We start from the raw sequence: 24,782 nt of genomic DNA, 5'->3' as shown, positions 1-24,782 counted from the left end.
TGAAGTGTTGATCAGTGTTTATTCAAACTAAAATTATTCCTGGATTATCACAAAGACAGAAATACAGCAGATTAATTTAGTGTGGTCTCTGAGGCACGTAGGAAAAAGCTCATCGCTAACAGTGAGTGAATATCATTTCCTACCATGTGTCTATTAAATACAATAATATACTTATGGTCTATAGAAAAGTAAACAAAATCTTCATTTATGAAAACAATCTAAAAAGAGTGACATCAGTAGATAAGTGAGTAAGGCTGGAAGAGATACAGCAGGTCCTTACACAAAGTTACGGTTGACTTTGGCATCAGTGGATAAATCCCTTGTAGAAAAAGAAAACATGAGGCACTTTCTGATGAGAATTAGTCGTGGCACTGCTCGTATATATTCTTAACACAAATCTCTTCATTAACATCATCTGTTCCACCTTAGAGTAGTCACACGAGGTTAAAATGCTGGCGTTGCTGTGTCCAACGGCACAGTTATGCTGTTGAGCAAGGCACTGACTTGTGTACCTTGGCTCTCAACAGATACTGTGTCCCTCTCAGCAGGTCTTTAAGGTGGCAGAGATGATTAAAAACATGATCAAAACAGCAACATGGCACTACGAAGGCGCGTTAGGCAATGCAGCCTCACAGCTCAAAGGAAAGCCCCTCAGTTGGTCCAGAAAATAATCATTTACACAATATAAAACCGAACAGTTTAAAGGTTTAAAAAGGCCGCTATCAAACAAATGCTAACAATGCATCGAACAAATGCTAACAATGCATGACTGGCTGGAATGCGTGGTAACAGAATGCTGCTGCAGTTGCATGGGGCCCCAGAGGCAGGCTTGTTAAACCGTGCTGCCGGGAAGAGGAGCTGCTGCGACCGGGATTAACATTTTCTGCAAAGTGCCGGTTTTACTCCACTGATCTTTACACCACTCTCGGGTGCAGCACCTGGTCGACAAACATAAAATATACTTCGAGGGAATCCGAGTGGAAGAAAACTACAATGCTCTAGTCCCGGGGAGGCTGTCCTACACTAATTTACACAATCTGCGTTAAAATTCCCATCAGTGTCTCTCAGCGGCTTTTTTCTCACAGTGCTGCGATCTTGAAGATGTAGCTGAGACTGCAATTTGAGTGCCTAATTACTTCAAGATACCTGGTGGTGTTTTTGCACCCTTTGTTTACCAAAATGAGATCCTCAGATGGGAAATTTGATCCCTTGCCAAATTTTCTTTCCCCTACATGTGGGAAACAAAGAAAAGAACCTATGGGCTATTTGAGTACGGCAAGTGGTGATGAAGTTACCTCCGTCACCCACACACTGTTCTTCTTCTGCTCCTCTTAGTACGGCTCTGCCTTTAGACTTCGATATAGGCAGCATGTAAACACCATCCCTATGATCTGGGGACAGGATGGAGGAGAAGGGAAACACAATTTAGTAGAACTGCGATCTCCACGGATGCACGGTTATTGAACGTTTACTGAACGTGTGCGAGCTCTTTGCTCACCTGCACACAGGCGATCCCAACACCCACTGCTCCGATGATCTTCAGATGCTCCAGGATGAATTTTTCCAGTTTGGTGATGCAGCCTCCCTAAATGGAAAGACAAAGCGAGTCTTTATGTTGCATCAGTTGATGTGGGGGCGTTGTTATGTATACGGTTCAGATATGACAGCTCTTCTTTCTCTGCTACACGTACAGCACACAGTCTCCCTGCTGACATACAGAGACATGACAGGAATACTGATCTAGCCACCCGTACTGAAAAGTCAACCCCTCTGACGCCCCCCCCGCAGCACCCTTCATCCTCTCACCTCCACCTTGTAGATGTTGGATGGGTGGTCCCTGCGGCCGCAGAGCTCAGTGGGAGTCTTACAGCAGCTGTCAGGCACCGTTCTGCCGTTTGCGTCTCTGGAGCGAATCCACACGCTCTCAGCCCAGTCCGATGAACTGTTGCTGCCACAGCACTTGAACTGACAGGAGACAGAGGAAAAGACATCTTCAGAGGGGAATTTTGATGGGAGAAAAGCAGTATAAAAAGATAAAGTTACATATGAAACATGAGAGGCCGTTTTAAACCAATGGATGAACATTTTCCTTACAGCACGTCAGTGGAATTTGCTGGTTATTTGCTTCTTACATACAGATATCTGACAAGATCGATACTATCAGCTGTACGATAAATACGAAAGTAACAGTCAATTAGCCTCTTAGCATGAAGACTGGAAACAGGGGGAAACAACCAGCTTTTCTCTCTCCAAAGGTGACAAAGTATGGGACAATTTCTCCATGGAGTCTCTGTTGGCTGCATGGCAACTACTCCCAAAAACCACAATGTGCCATTTTTACAGGAGATATAACACATTAAGTAGTGAGCTTCAGAGGTGCTGGTGGGTAGATTTTGTTATCTTCAGAGAGGGACAGGCTAGCACTTTCCTCATGTTTCCAGTCTTTATGCTAAGCTAAGCTAACTGGCAGCAGCTTCATAGTTAACAGACATGAAAGTGGTGTAAGTCTTCCCAACTAACTCTGAGCAAGAAAGCGGATATTTCCCAAAATGTGACAATGCACCAGTTCCACACAAAATATTGAAAATTATTCAAAATAAAAAAAAAACTTTGAATAAAGAGCAAAGAATAAATGTTGACACCTGACAGCCTGGGGCATCTCATATTTAAAAAAGTGAGCGCAGAAAAAATGAACCAACTGGAGCCTCAACTGGTGCTCAGCTTTCTTCATTCCTTCATGTGCTGTCAGCTGGTGTAAGTAAAAGCGAGGGTGAATTACAGCAGAGAGCAGACGAGTCCATCATCCTTAGCTGAAGTCAGAGGGACTTGAATCGGATTTGTTTTGACTCGCCCTCATCACCAAAATCTCTAATCTGATGGGATGATAGGTTACCAAACACTGTCCAATCAACAAGCCACATGTGTGTCCATGTGACTTTTGCTTAGAGGCTCTGGTTCACTTCTAATATGATTGTGTGGAAGTAAACAGCAGCCTAAATATATCCAGTTTTCCTGGATCACTCTTAAAAGTAAACACCAGCTCTCACTTCAGCGTCTGTGTCAAAACCAACATTAAACCACCCTCCACCTTCTCCACCTGTGAAACTGGCAGCTGTAGCCATCCCTTTGTGCAGACACTCACCTCCTGCTGCAGCTTGTCTACGGCCCTGGTGATCTGCTCATGGCTGTTCTGTTGGTACTTCTGGGTCATGGTCTCCCTCAGATTCTGCTTCAGCTCCTCATTCAACTGTTGAGACACACAGACACAGATATATGCACAGTCCACCGCACAGCAATGCAAAAACCTCAGACCATTAGCAGCTGATGAATTACTTTCAACTGTTGACTGCTGCTGGTGAGATTTATAGCAGGCAGACTTTAAACGCTCTCTTGACGATACATGTCATGGACGGGAGTTCTAACAACAGAGGGGCAGACGACGCCGGGGCGAAGGCGGAGGAAGTCTGCGTTTTGTTTTTTTTTGTTCTCTAGACCAGTAGCAGAAAACGCTCAATGGAGGAGAGGGAGGTCTAGGGGGCTCAGTTTCTATGGCAACGAGCCAGCTGGGAAACCACTGTAAATCAAAGCGTGAAGGAGATATCAAGGGAACGAATGATGAAGAGAGGAAGGGAGGGCAGAGAGATGAGAGACGGGAGGTGAAGACAAAGAGGAAGAGGAGGAGGAAACAGGAGGGATGTGGAGGGTGGGGGCTGGCTTTTCGTTTTACCTGTTGACAGTTTGGGAAGCACTGCGGCAGTGAAGTGAAAAGAGCGATTCCAGATTTAAAGCGGCTCAGTAAGTGGAAACAGCCGCTGTGAGTGAACAGCGTTATGTGGTTTTAACCACACGCAAATAAACGTGAACAAGAGTTCAAGCATCTGTTCAGGCGATGGCTGTGAAAGTGGGCCGATCCAGCCTGGAGCACCGATTCACCAGAAACAGCAGCAGTGCAAAAGTGCAGGTGCTGATGTGTAAATGTGCACCACCTACAGGCAAATCAGGCAATAGCACCTGCTGTTTCACAATCACCTGAAGGCAACTATGGCTGCAGCTGCAATATGTTTCTTTTTCATGGCTGGTGATCGACATCTTTTACATTTTAAAATTGCAAAATGGAACAGTTTTATTAATGGGAATCCAAAGGTATCAAATAATCAAACGTGTTATTAAAATCATTCACAGTTCCGCTGTCAATGAGTAGAACAGGAAAAGGAAATACGGCATAATAAATTCACTGGTGAGGTCTCAGTTAATAAGTTATAGAAGTTTTATAACAACATGTTGATTTATTTTTAGGAGGCTGCAACAACAGCTGCAAAACTGCAGATGTAGCACTCACTGCCTGCAGGTGGTGGACAAGGTGCTGCAGTATTACTTTCTTTACCTGATGGAGGCAGCACTGGCATGTTCACAGCTGCAGGTCTGCACTGCACTCTCCTTTACTCTAGGCGGAGCCAGTTAACATACGCCGAAGTGACTGAACAATGAGCCAAGAGCTTCTCCTCTTGGGAGTCCGCAGCTAGCTAAACATGAATAAATGTGTTTTGAGTGAGTTGCAAGCAGGTTGCATGAGGCGTTTGAGGTCTTGGAATTAAAAAGCAAATGTACAGTTCTCACAACTAATTACTAGAGAGGAAATAACAAGGGAGGAAGAACAGGGAGAGAGAAGAAGAGTGGCATGAGAGACAGATGGGAGTGTGGTAGAAGTTATGTTGCCAGCGATGACAAACTTTGGACATTTTTTACTTGATATGGACAGATCTAACAGCCTCCGCCACAGCAGTCAGCCAGTCTGCAGCCTCTCTGCAGGCTGAGCTGCTCACACAGAGCGGACAGCAGCGTGAACTTCAGAGCAGAGCCCACAGCCGAGGGGATGAAACACACTTTAGGATCTACTTTACTGGAGTCAGCGAGGACAACGCTCATTATCCATACATGCAACTAAAGAGAGACAGATGGATGAATTTATCAAACACCTGTTGATCATCGTGATGCAGTGACCTGCTGCCTCTTCACCCCCACCTGCTTTGTTTTTGCCATATCCCTCAGCCCTACTGTAGAGACTTGAGCAACTCATGTAAGAATCTTGTGAAGGGCGTGAATGAGACTGAGCTTTAGGAAGCAAGAGAGAGCCGTGGAGCTCAGCTCCTGCTCCTGCTCACATCAGCTGTGTATTATGAATGAACGAGACAGTTCTAATGGTAGCACAGCACCTCTAGATGGAGGAAAGGCCTGTTGCTGAGCTATAAGCCACCAGGCTTTAAGACCAGTCAGGGACTGATGTAGGTGCAGAGCAAAGTCATGTTAATATTAAAGGAGGAAAAAATCTCATCTGTAACTTCTGGCAGTACAGTCAGTGTAACGCTGCACTGGCAGAGCTGAAATGTTCAGAGGGGGGCTGAGGGAGTTTTATATTAACTACAGCACATGAGATACGAAAATAATCACTTTTAAGCAGAACTGTGTATATCCGGAACACATTTTGTAGTGACAAGCAGTGTTTTTGCTCTCTTTGGGCGTTTAGTCATTTATTTGTGAATCATTTTCCAGAGCATTTCAGCTCAAAATCAGAACAAAATGCTCTTAAATGATCTGACACAGTGCGTTTAGCTGTGCTATGGAGGCATTTTTCATTCCATTTGGACTAAATGTAGCATGAGTAATATGGCCGGTCTGATATTTGTATTTTTAATGGGCAGTCTCACATTCCCTCTCTGCAGTCTCATTTATCATGCTGGTTTTGTCGTGGTTAAAATTGCAGTGCAGCACATGCCATGTGGGAACTGAAACAGTCGTCTCTGTTTCATTACAACCTTTCTGACTACGTGCTCAGATTGAGAGACATGAAAAACATGCTCTACTTAAGTTTTACTTGAGTACATCATTGCTGCTACACGCACAGACATCAGGTTTTAATATCACATGATGATTTTCTGTATTATGGTCGACCTGTAGGCTGTCCACCAAGACTGTGTTTTTTTTAATTTTGTGACAATAAATGGGATAATTTATCAAAAATACATCAGAACACAAAAAATAAGAGTACTCATGAGATCCCCTGATTTTAATATCTGCCAAACCAATTCAATTACCACTGTATTATTACTTAAAACCAATCCTGACTTCTGGGTCATGTTTCAAATTACTTTTTTTGTCATTTGAAATCAATATCTAGTCCTCCCACATCTGTCAGCTGTCAGCTCCTCTGTCATTCCCTGCACGCAACCTAACACACAAATCCCTGGTTGGAAAACACATTTGAAAGGACTTAAAAAATAAATAAATAAATTACCTGCTGGTAGTAGATATAAGCCAGAACGCCAGCCAGGATCTCCAACAGGAAGATGCACAGCAGCAGGACAAAGTACTGGGGAGGAGGAGGGAAAATAGAGTCAGTGGATGGTAATGTGATGGAGTGACAGGTGGCTTAAAAATCCGATGTGGTCACTTTGTCTCGTTAATTTCGCAGCAGAAACAACCTGTGATCACCATGCTGACATATCACGTTTAAAGTTGACATGGAGAACTTCTTTGCTAGCAGCTGCTTATCCACACATTGAGCAGTGTTTGTGTGCACCTGCTCGTTCACCTTCAGGCTGTACATGTAAATATAATGCAATCAAATACAACGGCACCACCAAGCACAGCATAAAAAGGGTCTAAAAGTGCTTTGTGCTTTCCGGTGTTGAGCTCTTTTGCTCGAAGCTGGTTTATTAAAGCCAAACACTGAGTCAGTGCACGGTGGCACATCTCACACCCTGCGCCTTTAAAGTGAGGTCCGCAGCCCGGAGTTTATCGCTGCTATCTGATTGGTGACCAGGCCCATGGGAGTCAGAGGGAAGGTCTGCTTTTCATGCCAAGTTTCTTCAGAATTTAAGACAAGAAGAGATACTATCAGAACAAAACCTTGACCCAAATTCCTCTGGCACGCTGCTATCGGAGAGAAAATCAGCCCGGTAAAGTGGACTCAGTCTTTGATTTGATAGCTTGGACTGATTAGATCTCTGAGTGGCTCTGAGCCTGAATGCTGAGCAGACCCTTCGATGCATTTTGATGTCGTGTTGATGGTTCAAAGAGAAGTGCGGCGACAGATACACATAACCAATATATAAAACAGTCAGATTCAGAGAATCAAACCTTTAACAGTAAAGAAGGCGTGTGGTCAAGATTCGATGCATTACAAAATCTCTCACTCCTCCCATGATTTCATTAGTTCTGCCCTGAACGATAACTGTTCCATACATCATGCTGGTCCTTCAAAGTTCGACTGATACGTCAGCAGACTCGTAATATCTGTCAGTATGGGCCAATCTCAGATAACAGTTCAGGCTGCAGTACATACGTGGATTTGACGATAAGTAACTTTTCTGCAACTGTTTTTATCTACACTCTATAGTAATCTCCTTTATACACAATGTGTTCACAATATGGTGAACCTCGCTCCATCCTCACTTGCGAACAATGAAGCTGATGAGACATAACATTAAATATATTGTCTTTGTGCTGTTTTCAGTTGAGTTTATGTCAAAAAGGATTAGCAAATTATCACATCCTGTTTATTTGTGTTTTACACGGCATCCCAGTACTTTTGGAATGGGATTGTAGCTTCAATGCAAAACATTCTGCCTCAGGAAACGTCTTTATTACAACTCTTGTGTAAAAAGATTTCTCAGCTAATCAGGTTATCAGATGTTTACGTCTTTCCTCTTTATGTCCCTGCTCTTGAAACTGAAATATCCATCAGGCAGAAAATGGGAGATTTATGGGAGCTGAACAGGAACATATCAAAGCTCGAGGACAAAGTCTGTACGACTGTCGAACGAAAAATAAACACCTCCCTGCTATTAGGTGACTTTAAATTAGGCACAACTTTAAACTTTGATTTATTTTAAATATTCTATCTTTAACACCGATACAGAGCAAAGATATGAACTCACTCACTCACTCACTCACTCTGATGTGTACAGGGTGTGACAGAGAACCTGTTGTCGGCTGTGGAGGCTGAGGAGGCTGACTGACTGACTGCAGCGACTCCAGAGGACTCCACATGATCTCAGGCACACACACACACACACACACACACACACACACACACACACACACACACACACACACACACACACTCATTTTAGGTCTGAGCTGCCATTCTTCTCCTGGGTGACTTAAGGGCACAGTGTAATTACTGCAAAAATGGCTCTCCACAGGTTCATATGAATAAAACTTTTCTGAAAGCTCTGCAGTGGCTTCAGACTCAACATCGTGCTGCACGTAGGCTTCCTGGCTAAACTACAAAATATCTCACGGTAAACTCAGAGTCATCTTGCTGAGGTAGTTCGAAAATATTTGTTACTTCAGCCTTTTGTGTTCCTCTTTCACAGCGACTGTTTCTCTCCAGAGGTTTTGTCACTTCATTCCTCCTTCACCTTCATGCATTTCCACCAACAGCATCCAGTGAACATAAAGGAACAACAGAGTGGATACACACATTTGTATGCAGCTCTGTGTTTCTATTCCAGACTTCATTAGAAGTGTACTGCTGCCTTTACAATTACTGAGCAGGCAAGAGTTCAGAGTCACACTGAAGGTGACTTTAGACAGATAAGGGTTGGACATGTGCTGGGTTTTTGAAAGGAGACATCCAGCGACCTTCTGGCTACACGGTGGACTCTCTGGCCTCATATAGTGAAATCAATTGGAACATTAAACTAAGTTCAGCTTGATGCAGACTCTATTAACCTGTGTCCAACAGCTTTGATTGTCAAACTAACTTCAGCCTGGTGTCTGACTGACAGTGAAGCGTGGTTATTCTGTGTAAAAGTATAAAAACTCAACACTGCAACTACAAAGTTGGAGGACGTGGGGGAAATGAGTCTAAGGCGCATCGAGATTCTCTCTTGAAAGATTGTCTTGACGCAGAAAAGTCAATAATCACAAACCTGAAAGCCAGTTTTGGACATTAGATCACCTGTAACTATTTTGCACGACCCACTATATGCATATTGTGTCTCAATAAACTGATTATGGATCACGCGCTACACAGTGTTTTTAAAGTAGCACGTAGTCCCAGTTCATCACCGCCAAGCAAATGGCCAATGTGATGGACCAATCAGTCACCTGCTGAGCTGAATCATGACTTATCACCTCTCTATCAACCAGCTGCAGAGCTGAAACAAACAATCCTTCTACTAATGGATTGTTTGTTTCAGCTCTGCATGTCTGGTGCTACAGGCAAACACACCACATTAATAATACACATATCTTGTCGGATTGAATGTAAATTCTCCTTGAACATACTGCACACTGCTGTTCATGTCAGTGTCCCGGTAGTAAACACCAGCAGGTGTGATATGAGGTTTCACTGTGGCCTCCTGTGTGATCCCTGTGGTCTCACAAACTACAAATACCTCGAAGCAAGTGGGAAACAGTGCTCACAACTCACCAATGGCAGCAAATGCCAGTTGGATGATATTTAAAGAAGAAATAAACTGATCAGTTAGATTCATTGTAGAATAAAAGTGAGAGATGTCAGCTGTTGTTTTATGGATGATTTGTAAGTCATACATAAAAGATTTTGGATGAAGATGAAGAGTTTTAATGAGTGAAAAATGTTAATGCTTCCAAGATGTAGCGACAAGATGTCGTTCCATGAATTTGCATCTCTCGATGCGTGACATCAAGTCGGCAATGCGCACACACACAGAACTCCATTATGTTCTCCATCTTTGGCAATCTCTTGCGATCCTCCCTCCCTCCTGACAACTTCATTCCTTCTCTGTGATTCATGGCTGCGATCTCTCTGCGAGATGCACCATGCATTCAAAAAACACACAGAGAAGGTGTGCACGGATTTCAAACTAAGCATGAATGCTTCTCTGCGTGCACTGTGCTGTGCAGCATCGACCACCTGTCTTCATACAGCTATCAATGCACAGCGCCAGCCTGGCTGGATTTATGGCATTCAACATCATACAGAAATGAATTTCAATGAGCAGGAATGTGTGCTTGTGCTAAAAGCTAAAAAAGACAGTAAATAATCATACGGTCATGACAAACAATTCATAGATGTGTTTAAAAGGAGTAAAATCCCACTGTGTGATAAAAAAAAAAGAGTTAAAAGGGTCAAAAGTCTTTCATTCATTCACTGTTTGTTTCATTCTTTATTGTTAAAAGTGAAACTATGATACCGTATCTGTGATCTGCAAGGTCGTCTTAACCTGCTGGTCTGGGATCGACTGCTTTGGTCTCCACCCAAATACCTGGGGGAACTATGCTATTTTTGTCATTTGAGTAAATGCTCTCACTGAGGAACCACAACACCATCACGCTCGAGATTATTTCTCCTCGCTTTTCAGAGCTGTAACACTTTAATATCATCTTTCAGACAACGCTGTGCCCCGAACTTTCCGTCTAGTTCTTCTGTCCCTGCTGAAGCTTAAAAGATCTTCCTAAGAAACTCTGTGTGCAGCTGAATAAATGCATGCTGTTAATCAGCGATGATGAGGTGCAAGAAAACTACAAAGCACAGGTCTGCTGGCCTGTTGATTCTTATTAATACAGTTGAACAGAGAGAAAGCAATGACGGATGGATGGACAGTGAAATGATTAATGAATTATCTGAGCAGCCATACTCTCAGTAAAAACCAAAAGTTCCCATCTGGAAATCTGTTTGATAAAATGAGATGACACACAGAGGGAGGCAGAGAGAAACATAAAGAGACATAAAGAAGATAAAGTCAGAAAAGACAAACTAACCCAAGAGAAAAGGCAGAGAGGAGACACACAGACTTGTAATATGTCGTGTCAAACTGCATGAAGTCAGTTTCTCCACAGGTGGATCCAGCCTCCGTCCGGACTGCTTTCCATTTGGCTCTGCGTTTGGAAGGAAAAAGTTTCTCCCCCTCTCCCTGAGTCATTACTGTTCTGTCTCTTTTCTCCTCCAAAACAATGAAGCTGTGTGTTTGCAGACACACCACACCCCTCTTCCCCTGCACAGAACTACAAAAACTACAGGAAGCCTGATGAGGCCATCCCTTTAATCAGCTGCAGCTAGTTTATTTCAGCCGTACAGTTAATACTGCAGAGTATCTGGTCATGCTATGGCTGCAACTTGTGACCTTTAGGTTACAGGACAGTGTCGCCAATTACTGCAGAGTGCAGCAGGTACTCGCCACATACAGGAAAACAATTACTTTACCCCCCCATGCCCGCCCTTATGTTTGCCCTCTTTAACAATCTCGATAGCATCTCTCCTTGCCGACAAGTTCATTTCTAGCGTGTGATTCATTGCCCTAATCTCAACCGCTCAGGATGCACCGAGCGTTTCAAAACTACACAACACACGGGAGAAGAGGGGGCGCACACATCTCCATTTACACACAAGTGCTGAGTTATAAATCAAATCATCTGGACGGAGCGGGAACTTCATTTATCGCGCACAATTCTACAAACTTTTCAATTATATTTTAAAGCATCAGCACCTGCGCGAATATATTGGCAATCGGCGGTTGTTGGGCTGACAGACGCAGGCAGAAAAATTTTAACACATTGCCAACCCCGATGCCATCCCTGTCCTACTTGCTACTTCATGCATGCTACGTATAAATACACCTGGTGGAGACCGGCTATATTTTGGCATCTGCCTCGTCTCCAGATGAGAATATCTGGCTGTGGACTCGTCTCCAGTGAAAAGCGGATAATGCCAAAGATGACGACACCAACATTTCAGCTGCACCCACAGCGATGTGCATGCATAAATTTAGCACGTTGAAATGTGTGGATGAGGGCCTGAGCTGTGTGTGTTTGTTGATGGGTGTGTGTGAATAGTACAGCGTTTCTGTGGGTTTGTATTTTGAGCTGGTTCGAGTGCCATGCTGGTGTCTCTGTTGGCAAAACCCGGTGCCGTGTGCAGAGTGTGCCTGGATCAAATATGGGCACACACGCTTCTGCTGTGTCAAGCTCTTGTTTTGTCTGACCCTGAATGCATTCGAGGCTGACATTGTGGCGTGCAGTGTGTTTTAAGGTGGTAAAATTAGCGTTTGTGTGAATGGAGTCTTGGAGCTGTTTCTGGTTAAACAAAACGGATCTGACTCTTTAAAAAAGTTATCTGTGCAGGGATCCTTTACATAATGTTGTCAGACACTTATTACAACTTATATATTGAACAGCCGCAGTCCACTGCAGTCCGCTTTGGGGCTGCTGGCTGCTCTCGTTCAATACTGAAAAAACTTCAAAAACTGTTGCCTCCATTAGTCACTTAGATAGGAAAATAGTCAGATAATATTTGACCGGAAGTCTTCCAGGACGTGCACAGAATGTCTCCACAGAAAGTTATGAGGTGGGTCAGCCAGTGGGTCAGGCTGAAACGAGCACGAAATTCAACAACATGGAGGAGGACGGTTATTTCACTTGTTTTTCTGTAAAAGAAGTTCATGTTGAAATAATATAAAAGTAGTACTTCTCTTGTTGCATTGGTCTTCCCTCTTGAACCTGTGTGTTTTTTTAAGAGGGAATATTCAAATGTCATTTTGGCCATTTTGACAGCCCCAATATGGAGTCCTGCCTCTTCTCAGTCTGAGTATGTCATTTACTTCTACAATGGATGTATTTTGTGGCTTCACATCTGCTCAGTATCACCACACACAAAATGTTTTGTTTCTTCCAACAATACTCTAGTTAGCCATCTGGCTGGAGACCGGACAGAAAGTTTATGCTTCGTGTCAAACACAGTCACAGGCGCCAAATAAGAGGCCCTGGCGATACAGAGCCAGTGTTCTCCTTTGTTTTGTACCTGGCCAGGTGTTGGCCTGTGGTGGTCAGCAGGGACAGGTTTAGAGAAGAGCACATTTCCTGAAGCTATGTGCCTCTTGAACAGTAAACCTTTGGTACTTTAAGGTGCATTCTGTCTGTGGTTTGTGGATTTCTTTGTAATTATTTGTGGTATTTTAAATATTTTCATAGGTTTAGGTTATGGGGCTCATGAATTCTAAACCTTTGAGGCTTTAAGGTGTATCTTGTTTCTAGCTTTCCTTGGTATTTGGTATTTTTGTGCATTTCAAAATGTTATTTCTACAGTGGTTTAGTTTGCATGCTTAAATTCCAAACACTATGTGTTATAAGGGCAATAAAGTCAACTCACCTCAACATAGTGAACAACTGAATACTGCTATTTTTTCTAATGAATAATGAGCATGGGCTGGGTTGTTATAGCTTTAAATTTTGTCTTATGACAGATTTTTTTTCAGCATGGGGTTCATTTCCAGACCACTGACCAGGCAGCAAACCACATCCTCCACGAGCCATTAGTGAACAGTAACTATAAAATTATGCACACTCTTCCTATACATTTTCACAAGTCTGCTGTGTGTGGCTTCCACTCTCTCTACCCTGCCGTGATCTCTTACCACTCGCAGTAGCCTCCTCTGCTCCTTGAAGGTGGCACAGCAGCCCAGCACGCCTGTTACCATGACGATGGCTCCAGCCAGGACCAGTATGTAGGCGGAGGCGGCGTAGGTCTTGGAGGAGAGAAGGCTGATGTAGTCGCTCTTCTCAACCAAGGTCCAAACACCCACCGCCATCACAACGCCCCCTGCCAACTGGGAGAAGAGCACATGATAAGAGTCCGAGCTCGGCCAATGAGGGAGACACTCAAAACAGGACAAGGTGCACATAGGGAGGAGGCAAGAAATGAGGGTGGCAAAGAGGATTCAATTATTTATCACCCACGTCATCTTGTGACGAAGAGGAAACTGAAATGAACACATTTCAAAGGTTGAATGCGAACTGATTAAAACGACCCACCGCTGCCACACAATCATCATCACAATCTAATCTGGAATCAGTTTATAAAAGATCATTTTTAACGAGCCGACTGGAGCCGCCGAGGTCGGTAATCCAGGGCCGTCACTGCTGCCGTGACAGGCTTGATGAAAATATAAACTTTAGTGCAGCTGCAGTGATTAGTCAATCGATTATCGACGGACAGATGATGGATTTCTCCCTTCAGTTATTTTTCTAAATGTTCCCTGGTTTCATCCTCTTAAATGAGAGGCTTGGCTCCTTTTCTTTGCCATATGACAGCAAATCTAATATCTTTAAGTTTTGGACAAAACAAAGTGAAGACATAACACTGAGAGACTGAATGGCATTTTTTCACTGTTTGTTTTTCAGCCCTTCACAGAATAAAGTAATGAAGAAAGTAAGTGGCAGATTTTTTTAGAAATAAAATAAATGTTAGTTGCAGCTCTAAAACTGTTTTCTCTGGTCGGGGAACAGGCATTTCTAAAAGGTTTTGACTTTAACTGTACAGAGCAATCATGTGGTTTAAACTGAGAGGAATTACAAAGCGTGAAGTGAATCCTTAAGCCCGCGGGATGGACCAACCGTAATCACAAACAAGCGCAAAAGTCGCTGCTTCAATCCAGCACATAACTGTCATAGTCCAACATCTTCAGCATTATCTAAGCCAACAGTTGAAGAGGTTATGAGGAAAATTAAATTAATAAGATATCACAGTGACGAGTCAGCAGATGGTGCAGAGCTGCAACAGCAATCTGTCAGCATGCCAAAGCCATCAATCCAACAGCTTGCCTAATTTAGATTTAATTTATAAGGGAAGACGACGGCTACAGAGGCGAGACACTGAGTCAGACTGTACCACACCCAGAGACAGAGGAGGAAACACACAGAACAACAGTGATGAGCAAAGTATTACAGACAACGCTCCATAACTGTTTAAGAGTAACCACAGTGCTTCACCAACTACTAAACAGGAGCAGTGTTACAATACTGCATATGATGATTATTTTAGTATGTGTTAATTCCCACTTCCACTTTAGTTCAGAGTACCTGAAACCAGATGCATGTGAGAACTGAACTGTTGAATCACGACACCCTTTCATTTTTTTTTTCAGTTTATTAATTACAGTTTGATCGGTGAGAGTATTCATCACTTTACAAGTCACATAAAAAAGTGATGAGAGAAAATTCATCAGAAATTGTAGATACGTATATTTTTTCTTTACATCTCACAGCACTCCAAACATCATCTTGTTACCCAGAGAAAGATCCCAGCCCAGAGAACCACGGCATTGAGGTTCAGTGTTTGCAGTAATCACTCCGTGTGGCGGGCATGATGCTGCTGTGGCTTTATCTGCTCTTAAAACTCGATGAACCACAGGAATTAGTGAATATTTTCCAAGTGTAATTGAAAGCTGCATGAGGGAAATTCATCCTTTGGCGACCTCCAGTGGCAGAAAGAGGTACAAACTGGAGCTTTGAAAGTGTGAAATGACACTGAGGTGACTGGAATGTCACTCAGTGTATTTGCTCATTCATGAGATCTACAGGTGAACTTCTTCTCCTTAGAAGGTAGCAGGGGTGAAGACCACCATAAAAATTTTTTTGTTTTTTTGTTTTTTTTGCAGTCCTGCAACTATTACTGGAGATTGAGAGGACATAACTGATACCTGAAATTGACAGGGGCAAATACAGTCAATGCACGTCATCTGTTAGCTGCATGACACTATTTCCTTCAGTATTTTTGTGCATTTCTTTATTTATTTTCTGCATTTTATTCAAATCTTTGAACTCACTGGTGCCACAATAAGTGCTTTGTTTAAAAGGCAACGCACTGCGCTGCTCATTCAAAGTTCTGTCCTTGGCCTTCAAGATAAAAACGTTTGTTCGCGTTAACACACACAGCAGATATGTGTTCGAGGTCTGACGGCCATTCGAGTTAATGTTCCGTGTTCAAGTCAAACTTATCTAGAATGGAGCTGTTGGCGGATGGGATATCTAAAATATAAATGCATTTTGAATCAGATTGTGTTCTGAAAAAAAATTATTTATGCCGAAATCTTAAATAATTTCGACCTAAAACCTCAAACAGAGGCACATGTAACACCCTACGTCAAATGAAAAAAATCAACCCCAAAGTGAATTTTCAAGGTTTTTAGTTTATAGTGATATTAAATCGAGCATGGCTAAATCAATCTTGGACTGCGCTTTTAAATAACATCACCACGTCTACTAATGTTACTTACTGGACCTGAAGTTACCTCTGAAAAGCGTCCCCATCGTGGTCTACATGTGTCCTGCGCCCAACAAAAGGCAGACAAACAGAAGGACCAACAGAAATCCATCTCACTCCGCTGAAACATTCACTCTTTTACTCAGCGTGGTGTCTCAATCAAACCGACAGCACATCAAACAGGACACAGTGCCCACATGTTACTCCTGAGGTGAATTGACATCAAAATGCTTTGCAGTGTTCCATTGTGTTCATTTTGTTGTTTGAAGTTCAGTCCAGAAATACTTTGTACCTTCAATAGCTGTGATGCATGTAGCTAAACTAAAGCATTTGGAAAATATGAAGTAAATTTAGTCAAAAGATTTGATTTGGTCCTGAAACTTCCATATGGTTGAAACTCTGGCATCTGGCACAGAAGAAATTCAGCACTGTTCGCCTGCCAGTTTGAGAGAGATCTGATTCTTTGGCAGACAGATGATTATCACATATGGGCCCGAGCTGCAAGTGCGATTTCACACTGAGAACGAGCGAGAGTGAGACAGACACCCTTCCTCTGCTGACAGGGAGGCAGCCACACTGATGTTTGCCTCTTATTTTACACAGAACATTCAAATAGCGCTTTCCTCCAGGAACGCCACTGGAAAGTTTTGGGCGAATCGGGCTTTGAATGCATCTTCTGTGTCCTCTGTAAAAATATGCAACTCGGCTTTGATTCTGTGAACTGGAACAGCGGCAGCCAGCATTTATCTGCTGCTTGAATAAGAAGGCTTTGTTGAAGGGTTCTGAGAGACTTTCATCAGCTAATTCTTCCTATTTGTCCCACGTGGAAAAAAAGAAAAGTACATACTGTGTGCATGTGTATAACTATGTTTGCGTGGTGAAAGAAAACACTGTATTTTACAAATCTGAAATATCATCTTTTCTCTAATGGGAATGGGGTTGGATGTGTTTTCTGAATTGCTTCCAGTTTCATCTATTTAACAATTTGGGCTGTTTAGGGCTCTGGTAAATGACTGGGACCTGTGTTGATCCCTCTGGCTTCTTTTATTTTGACACATCGGGTAGACAGATTTGTTTTCATTGGATTTAAGCAGTGGACTTGGCACACAGCAGACCCACTGCCAACACTGTCAAGTCATGAAGACAGCTCATGTCAACACACACAGACGTAAGGAAATGAGGTAAAAATGTGTTTTTAAAAAGGATTTTCAGCAAAATGCATCAAGCCAACGCTTCAGACTATCCATAAAAATATTTTGAATGATTAGTTGAATTAACCTGCAATCAAATTAAATGTCTGAGCTGAAGTGTGGACACTCCATATCAGTGAAATCTGATTGGTTCGGTCTGTCGTGAATGGAAAAGTTAAAAGGGAATTCATACTTTTAAACCAATCATATGAGGGGTCAACTCCAATCAGTTGATTGGTTTTGAACATGGGCCTGCTTCTTCCCTGCACCTGTCCTGATGGCAGATATCAGAAAGTTTCAGGGAAAGTTGCTAAACCGCTCAATTTGGAGGTAAAACTCAAAGCGAGTGCAACCGAAACATCTCAGGAAATCTGTGTCTGTGCAAAACTACAGCGAAAGCAGGAGGTCAAAGTTGAACCACGCCTGTAAAGTGTGACGCACGCTCACAACAGAGAGTTTGGTAAATAATTAGTTCAGTCTCCTTTGTTTTCTCTTCCACATACACCAAGCATGGCGTCCGCGGGGACGTGTTTAAAACCTGTATGACTATCTGACTGCTTCTTTTCTCTGTGTTCCAAGATCTCACCAATTACCTCAGTGAGTACAATGTTATTATTAACCAATAAAAATGAAGGCCAAACCAACCATTGTAGGAAAAGTTACATATCCAGATCATAAATGTTTTAAGACACGCCTGCATCTTGGGAAAACTCTGCCGGAAGCCTTCAGGTGATTGAGAGGCACTTTAAACCAACACCAGCGCTTTGGCAATTAAATCCTCTGCGCAGGCTCAACAATGGCAGAATGGAAACTTACCCAAAAGAGAAAGTTGAAGGTAAACAGGAGGTATTTCAGGCAGATGGTTCCACATGTCTCCTTTTTCTCCTCGTACACCCCCATTCTGTAAAAGAAGCCAAATATAGGTCAGTCATGACAATATCATAGAGTAGGAGACATTTTTACATCCTTCAGCACTTTGAATGAAATCAACTTGTGAGCAACAACTAAAATTTGAGCTTTCTGACAAAGAAACATGTGGGTAAAGACAAGTGTGCCAAACATGTCTCTTCTGGTGAATGGTGCCTTGTTTGTACAGGATATAAAACTCTTTTGTGCAAGCATTACGTGTGCCATGAAAACTGTTTGGCAATAGTTTGATAATAGCTTTCAACAACTGATAGTTTTTGCTAAGGACACAGAAAAGTCCAAAACCCAAACACAGTCAATTTACTTTGCCTCATATGAGAAGCTCAAGCCAGAGATTATTTGGCATTTTTGCTTAAAAAATTAAATTACTGAATCAATCAATGACGAAAATGGTTGCAGATTAATTTCCTGTTGATCGCTGCTGCTCTAACCTGAATGATACCCCAATGATTCAACAGCCATATAAAACAACTCTAACACAAATAAGCTAAATAAGCACGATGCAGGCCAGAAGCTGGCAAAGAGGAGAGAGAAATAGAGCTTGAAATAAAAGCCAACCTTCCCTTTATTGTGAAGTGCTTTTAACAAATCAGATGTTACAGGGCTAATGTAGAACATGGGGGAGTGAGCATCAGATTAGCAGTGTAGGCAGAATCAGTGAGCTGAGTTATTACATGTGTATGCAGAGAGATCCATGACTAAGCACTGAGTAGGAGCTGAGAGTCGGCCAAAGGCTGGAAATTATAACCACCCGCTTCCCTGGTGCCTGATAGCAACATCCAACGCTTCTAGAAGCAAAAAAATCATCTTCTTTTAAAAGCAAATTCAACTTTTTAGCGTGGTGTGTTTCATAAATCAGCTTGAAAGAGGCTGTTTAAGGTAAAATAACTGCTTGCACTTTAACTGGATGGTTAAAAATGTCACATGGGAGTTTTTTTAAAGCAGGAATGAGATCAGATTGAAGCTCATCCCAACAGTTTATTTTGATATCGTATAAAAATTTGAGTGTTTTCACGTGGAACATCACTTGCTACTCGCTGCCTTCATGTCATCTTCGTTACTCGAGTCTCACATCCGTTTTTTTTTTTTTTACCCCACAATTTTCTTGGCTCGCTTGCCAGTCAAGCCTGGACTCGCCCTCCTCTCGCTGCCTCTCTTCTTCCCCTCCCGACTCCCCCGTCTGCTCCCCCACCCCCACACACAGCACCATCAGTTCAGATGTGAGCGCTTCATGAATGAGTGAGTGTGTCTGGACTTCTGTCTGCTGACCATCTGTTATGATGGGCCCTCTCAGCGTGATCTTGTTAATGAAATTCAAACAACACTTAACAGACAACTCCCTATTTCACTTTTAAGAGCCGGATGGGAAACAGCTGAATCAAGAAAGTAGGTTAACTATTTAAAGTGTTAACAAGCTTTCTTTTGAAAATGGAAGAAAAGGCTACAGAGCAAATATCTCTTCTGCATGAAGGGTTTAACTCTGGAGAACAACTGAGTTCCACAACTATGCATCTTATTAGCTTTACCTTCTTTCAGGACGTGATAGCTTTCCTCAAGGGCACATTAAACAAGCTGGCAAATAAAGCCGAGAAGTGCCACCTGTCTGACACACTCACCACAAATCGCATTTGGTGAGCTAATGGCTGTCTCATCTATTCCAGGGAGTTATGTGGGGAAATACTAGGAACAGTTCCAGAAAAGTTTTATTATCTGCATGACCAAACAGATTGATTTGAGTGTTACGTATGCTGCAGGTTAGTGAAGGCAGATGAGGAGTTTTAAGGCCTGCAGGACAAAGAAATGGCTAAATTACTGTAGTTTAAAGTGGGGAAGCACTCATCCAATACTGACATGATATCAGTCTGATGACAGTGGAGCTGATTTATAGATCAATCTATTCAACTCTATGTACATCTAAGTGTGTACAACTAGATGTTTTGCCAAAACCGCTGGGATCAAGAAATGGAACAGAAACCTCAGTAGTGCCTAAAACTAAAACAGGCACAAAAACTACAATTACCAGCATAAACCGCCATGTTCTGAACTGAGACACTACAAACCCAACAAGTAACAAAAAGGAACGTTTGCATTTTGGAACAGAAAACAGAAAACTTAATCTACTCAATCCAGCAGGCCTAGTGCATGATGGGATCTGGACTCTTGCCAGTAATGTGAACCCAGGTTTGCACACCTGTCCTGGAGATGCTGAATGTGTTTCTGGCGCTGTTTACACCTGGCATCAACATCAAGGGTGATCGGATTACAAGTGGATTGAGTTAAATACAAGCATAAATGAACACAAAGACGCATCATGAAGTGATGACTCAAACCGCTCTCCGAGGTGTTCTGGGATGCCTGTGACCACATCTCTTTTGTAGTGTAAATGCTAATGTGTCCTGATGGATCCCTGACAAGGACGTAACAGGAACATACCCCTTCAGTGGAGGATGTGGTGGTTGTTTTGGTTACAGCACATCAGCGCTTGAAAAAAATACAGAGGAGCACTGATGTGGTTGGAGTACAAGCTTCTTTTTCATCTTGTCCTGCATTCATGTGCAAGAAACAAATTACTTTTACCAGCCAATTTCAACAACTGGAATAGCCCGTAAAGGTATATCAGTTTGTTTTCTTAGCTGCTAGCCCACGCGAAAGAAATCTGGCGACACGCAGTAACGAAATCTGAACACGTGATCCACTTGCGATCGGATCACCCCAGATGCATGTTAATGCCAGGAGTAAACAGGGTCTGCATCCCTAGCTGGTAGCCAAGCATGCTAAATCTATATTGGCTCAGTATTCCACCACTCAGGTGTTTATCTTGAAGGATTTAACAGTTGCAGACTGGACAGAGTGGCATCATGTCAACAGTATGTGGACATTTCCACCAGAAGGGGAAAAAATTTGGATTTGTGCTACAGTAATGTTGCTGACGCATTCTGTGTGCGTACAAAAATAATTTGTGATTTATTTAAATAAACAAAATGCACAAGCATGGCGAACACTACTGTTCATCTACACAACTTTAAAGTCACAGAATATCTCAGTACAGAGGCGCAATGATAACTCCATTAATCAATCAGGAAAAAATTAACTGTTTTGAGTTATTTGGTTTGACATTTATTATTATTTGCAGCTGATGAAAACAGCAAGCAGCAAGACAAAACTCTCAAAATTTCACTTGTATTGAACTTCATTCTTAGATCAACATCTGAATTCGATGCATCTGCTCTGCCAAAACATTTCATTTCTGCACTGAAGTCTTGAGGACAAGCAGCATCCTGCAGGTGGTCAGTTTACCTCGTCTTCATTAAAATCAAAATTTGATTTGCAAATAACTTTACAGTATTCTGGTATATTTTCAGGTTTTCTCTGAGGAAAATGATTAGCTGTGGCGGTAAGACACAGATCCTGAGTCAGATCCAGATCAATATAATCAGTAGACAAAGGCTTCAATAAAAGTGACTCATTGATTAAATGACACTGACTTGTAATTCTTCTGCTCTTTTTTTTTCTTAAAGCTAATGTTTTATTTAAAAGAAACTTAGCTGTTGATAGAAACAGCGCAGACTTGGAAAAACAAGCGATCTGATTTGAATGTGAGTGAACCAGATGTGTTTCCAGTCTGAACGCAGCCTGATGAACGAAACCGAATTAAAAGTGAGTCACGTCTGAAGTCATGTTACTCACACCTGAGACCTCTCTCATTTCACTGACTGGAAAAACACCAGTGGCACAGAAAACCGGCCTGTTTCACTAGCTGCTATTTGAAAAGGATGCTGAAAAGATAATTAAAGTCGGCTCTCAACAGGAAGTTTAATTCGTAGCTAGCACCGACTACGACGAAAAGTTAAGCTAGCTAAACATTTCCGTTACAAATCACGACTGCGTCCCAACAACGGCTCGGCTGTAAAACCACTGAAAAGTGAAGTCCTCCATCGTACTCATGTGGTTTTTACAGAGTTTGAGTTCACCATAACCATCTAAGCAGGATAACTCGATCATGTATTAATTTATAAGACGACCCACCTTGATAAAAATCATTTTTTTTAATGTTTCCTCGAAGATTTTCAACTAACGTTACAGCGCATCTCTTCGCCACTTTAAGCTAACTTCGACTAACCTCTGTGCTGCTGAAACAACTGTGGAGAAAACGACCAACTTAATCAAGACCAGCTGCTTTTTAAGAAAGGCGATAAAAACGGTAAAACCTGCGCGGTAACCTCGCTTTCATACAAAGAGAAAAAATATTTCGGCTGTGTCGCAAACGACGACAAATGCTGCCATGTTTGGCCAATGCGGCACCGCAGTACGAGCTAACGCAGCATCGAGGAATCACTTCCTGCTTTCTCCTACCTGCCGTTTCTTGGATCTTCTGTCGATGTGGAGCGATGAAATGTGCTAAATTATTCCGAGATGTCGTCTGTTTTCATTCCACTTCTCTTGGATCGAGGCTTCTCCGACAGCCGAGTGAAGCTGGAGGCTAGAAAAATCAAAGTGCTGAGCTCACGGACCGAGGGAGGCTGCTGCTGCTGCTGCGGCGGCGGCGGCGGCGGCTGCTGACTCCACCCCGGGCCACCTGGCATGTTTCACGGCTTTTTACTGTCCCGGGGCAATGCTTATGTGAAGCATGCAAATACTGAGGGGAAAGGGGGAAAACAAGAAAAGTAAACATGTTTTTAGGGATTTAAGTCTGTTTTTATAATCTTCAACTCTGGCACTTCACGATAATATTGATTGATAATCCAGGCGTGGAATGTAACTAATGTACTCAAGTACTGTACTTAAATATGACTTTAAGGTACTTTGCTTGAGTATTTCCACTTTATGCTGTTTTATAGTTTTTAGTCCACTGCGTTTGTTTGAACGCATCAGTTCCTAGTTCCTTTGTAGATTCATATTGTTAGTCTAAAATATGATCAACTAATAATTATTTATCATTAAGTAATTATGCATTATTATGGATTAAGATTGGGGGAAATCACAACAGTATATAAAGTAATTGAGATAAGCTCCACTTTGATGAGCTGCAACATTAAAGTGATGCACAAAAAATTACAGGAACTTCTACTTAGAGTATTTCTACACTGTGGTATTGCTATGTTAACTGAAATACTTCTTCCATTTAGTTCTTAGAAAGTAAATTAACTTCTATTCAATTTTAGCCTAATTAACATTTTCTAAAAACTGAGATATGGACCGTCCCTCTTTCATGGTTGCTACTAGAAAAGTCTTTTTCACCGTAGTTAAGGGGGTTATTACTCAGTGTTTCCCTGAGGAAGCTCACGTTCCAGTGTGAAAGCAGCAAATCTTCACATTTGTGCAGCCGGAACCATGAAATGGTTTCACATGAAAAATGACTCACAACATTATCAAAACTGAGTCATTGAATCTTTAAATTTTGCCTTTAATGAAACATTATAAACTCTTCAAATGTTTTGCATGCAAAAATCTTAATTTGTGAAATAACTAAACCTGTGCGATAACTGTAGCGGAGTAAAGCAGAGTACAAGTACCTTGAATGTCCACCTTGCCCTGGTGGCTGTGGGAGAAACAGTATTTCCTCAGTGTTCAGTGTCTTGCCCAGGGACACTTTGATTTGTGGACAGGATGAGCTGGGGACTGAGCCACCAACCCTGCAATCAGTGGACGACCGGCTCCATCTCCTGAACCACAGCTGCCCCACAATACTAATTACACATTTCACACCCCAAACAACATTAGATTCTATCCAATTATCCAATTACCACAAACTAATTGACATTGTTGGTCCCAGGCTGGCTGCGGGGAGGGCGTACAGCAGAGTGACCCAGTCATTAATACAGCTTTGTAGGTGCATGACAAGTCAGTGCTTGAGTAAATGCACTGAAAAAGATAGACCTATTTTCTTGCAGGGAAATGGTGCAGCATTGTTTTCTCTCTCTCTCTCTCTCTCTCTCTCTCTCTCTTTCTTTCTTTCTTTCTTTCTCTATTTGTGTAGTAATGTGCATTCACCACTAGATGACAGTGATTTTCTTTTGGCTCGACTCCAGAAATCTTTCCAAGAAGCATTATCGTAATCTTGAATGGAAATGTGACTGAAAAAGCTGTGGAAAAAGCTCAGACGGCGTGTAGCTTATAACCCGTCATCACTCTCTCATAGGACGCTGCAGCTTTGATCTGCTTTCCTTTCTAATAAACCTCAGTCCACTGGGGGGGGGGGGGGGGGACACTTTACCTAAAAAAGTGCCCCAGAAATGGATTTTGCAACTCTTTTTTTAGGCTATTTTAAAGAAACAGCTGGTATGGCAGCAGGAAAACCTTTACATAATTTCAGAGTTACAGGAGTGGACATTGTTTACAAGACATGGTGCTAGAAATAAAGGATGAGTTAAATAAATAAAAACATACAGAAGTGAGAAATTTGATCAAATGAAAACATGTCACAGTCGCAGGAAATGTTTGACTCTGCTTGAAATGTAAATTTATTTAGGTCCTTTTAATCTATTAAGCATCAGAGGATACAGTCTCCACCACTGAAGCTTTGAAACAGGGAGTTAACATTATTTTTAAACTACATCCAGTCCTACAGCTTGCTGTCATGATGTATGTACACAAACTACCCACAATTCATAGTACGTCATGACAAAAGTCTTGTGCGT

At 42.2% G+C, this 24,782-nt stretch overlaps 1 protein-coding gene across 1 annotated transcript; it reads right to left on the bottom strand.

Annotated features, from left to right (window-relative positions):
• Nucleotides 1-22,707, bottom strand: LOC143322160 (CD151 antigen-like). Its single transcript, XM_076733138.1, has 8 exons — nucleotides 22,498-22,707; nucleotides 18,034-18,118; nucleotides 13,401-13,592; nucleotides 6,293-6,367; nucleotides 3,143-3,247; nucleotides 1,807-1,965; nucleotides 1,499-1,585; nucleotides 1-1,391 (listed from the first exon to the last, which is right to left on the bottom strand). Exons 2-8 carry the CDS (start codon nucleotides 18,115-18,117, stop codon nucleotides 1,332-1,334), a joined length of 762 nt encoding a protein of 253 aa, XP_076589253.1. The 5' UTR covers nucleotide 18,118; nucleotides 22,498-22,707; the 3' UTR covers nucleotides 1-1,331.
• Nucleotides 22,708-24,782: the final 2,075 nt, after the last annotated feature.

This window comes from Chaetodon auriga, chromosome 1, assembly GCF_051107435.1.
Source record: "Chaetodon auriga isolate fChaAug3 chromosome 1, fChaAug3.hap1, whole genome shotgun sequence".
In the NCBI taxonomy this organism is placed as follows: domain Eukaryota; kingdom Metazoa; phylum Chordata; class Actinopteri; order Chaetodontiformes; family Chaetodontidae; genus Chaetodon; species Chaetodon auriga.
This window is presented reverse-complemented; position numbering and strand designations above follow the sequence as displayed.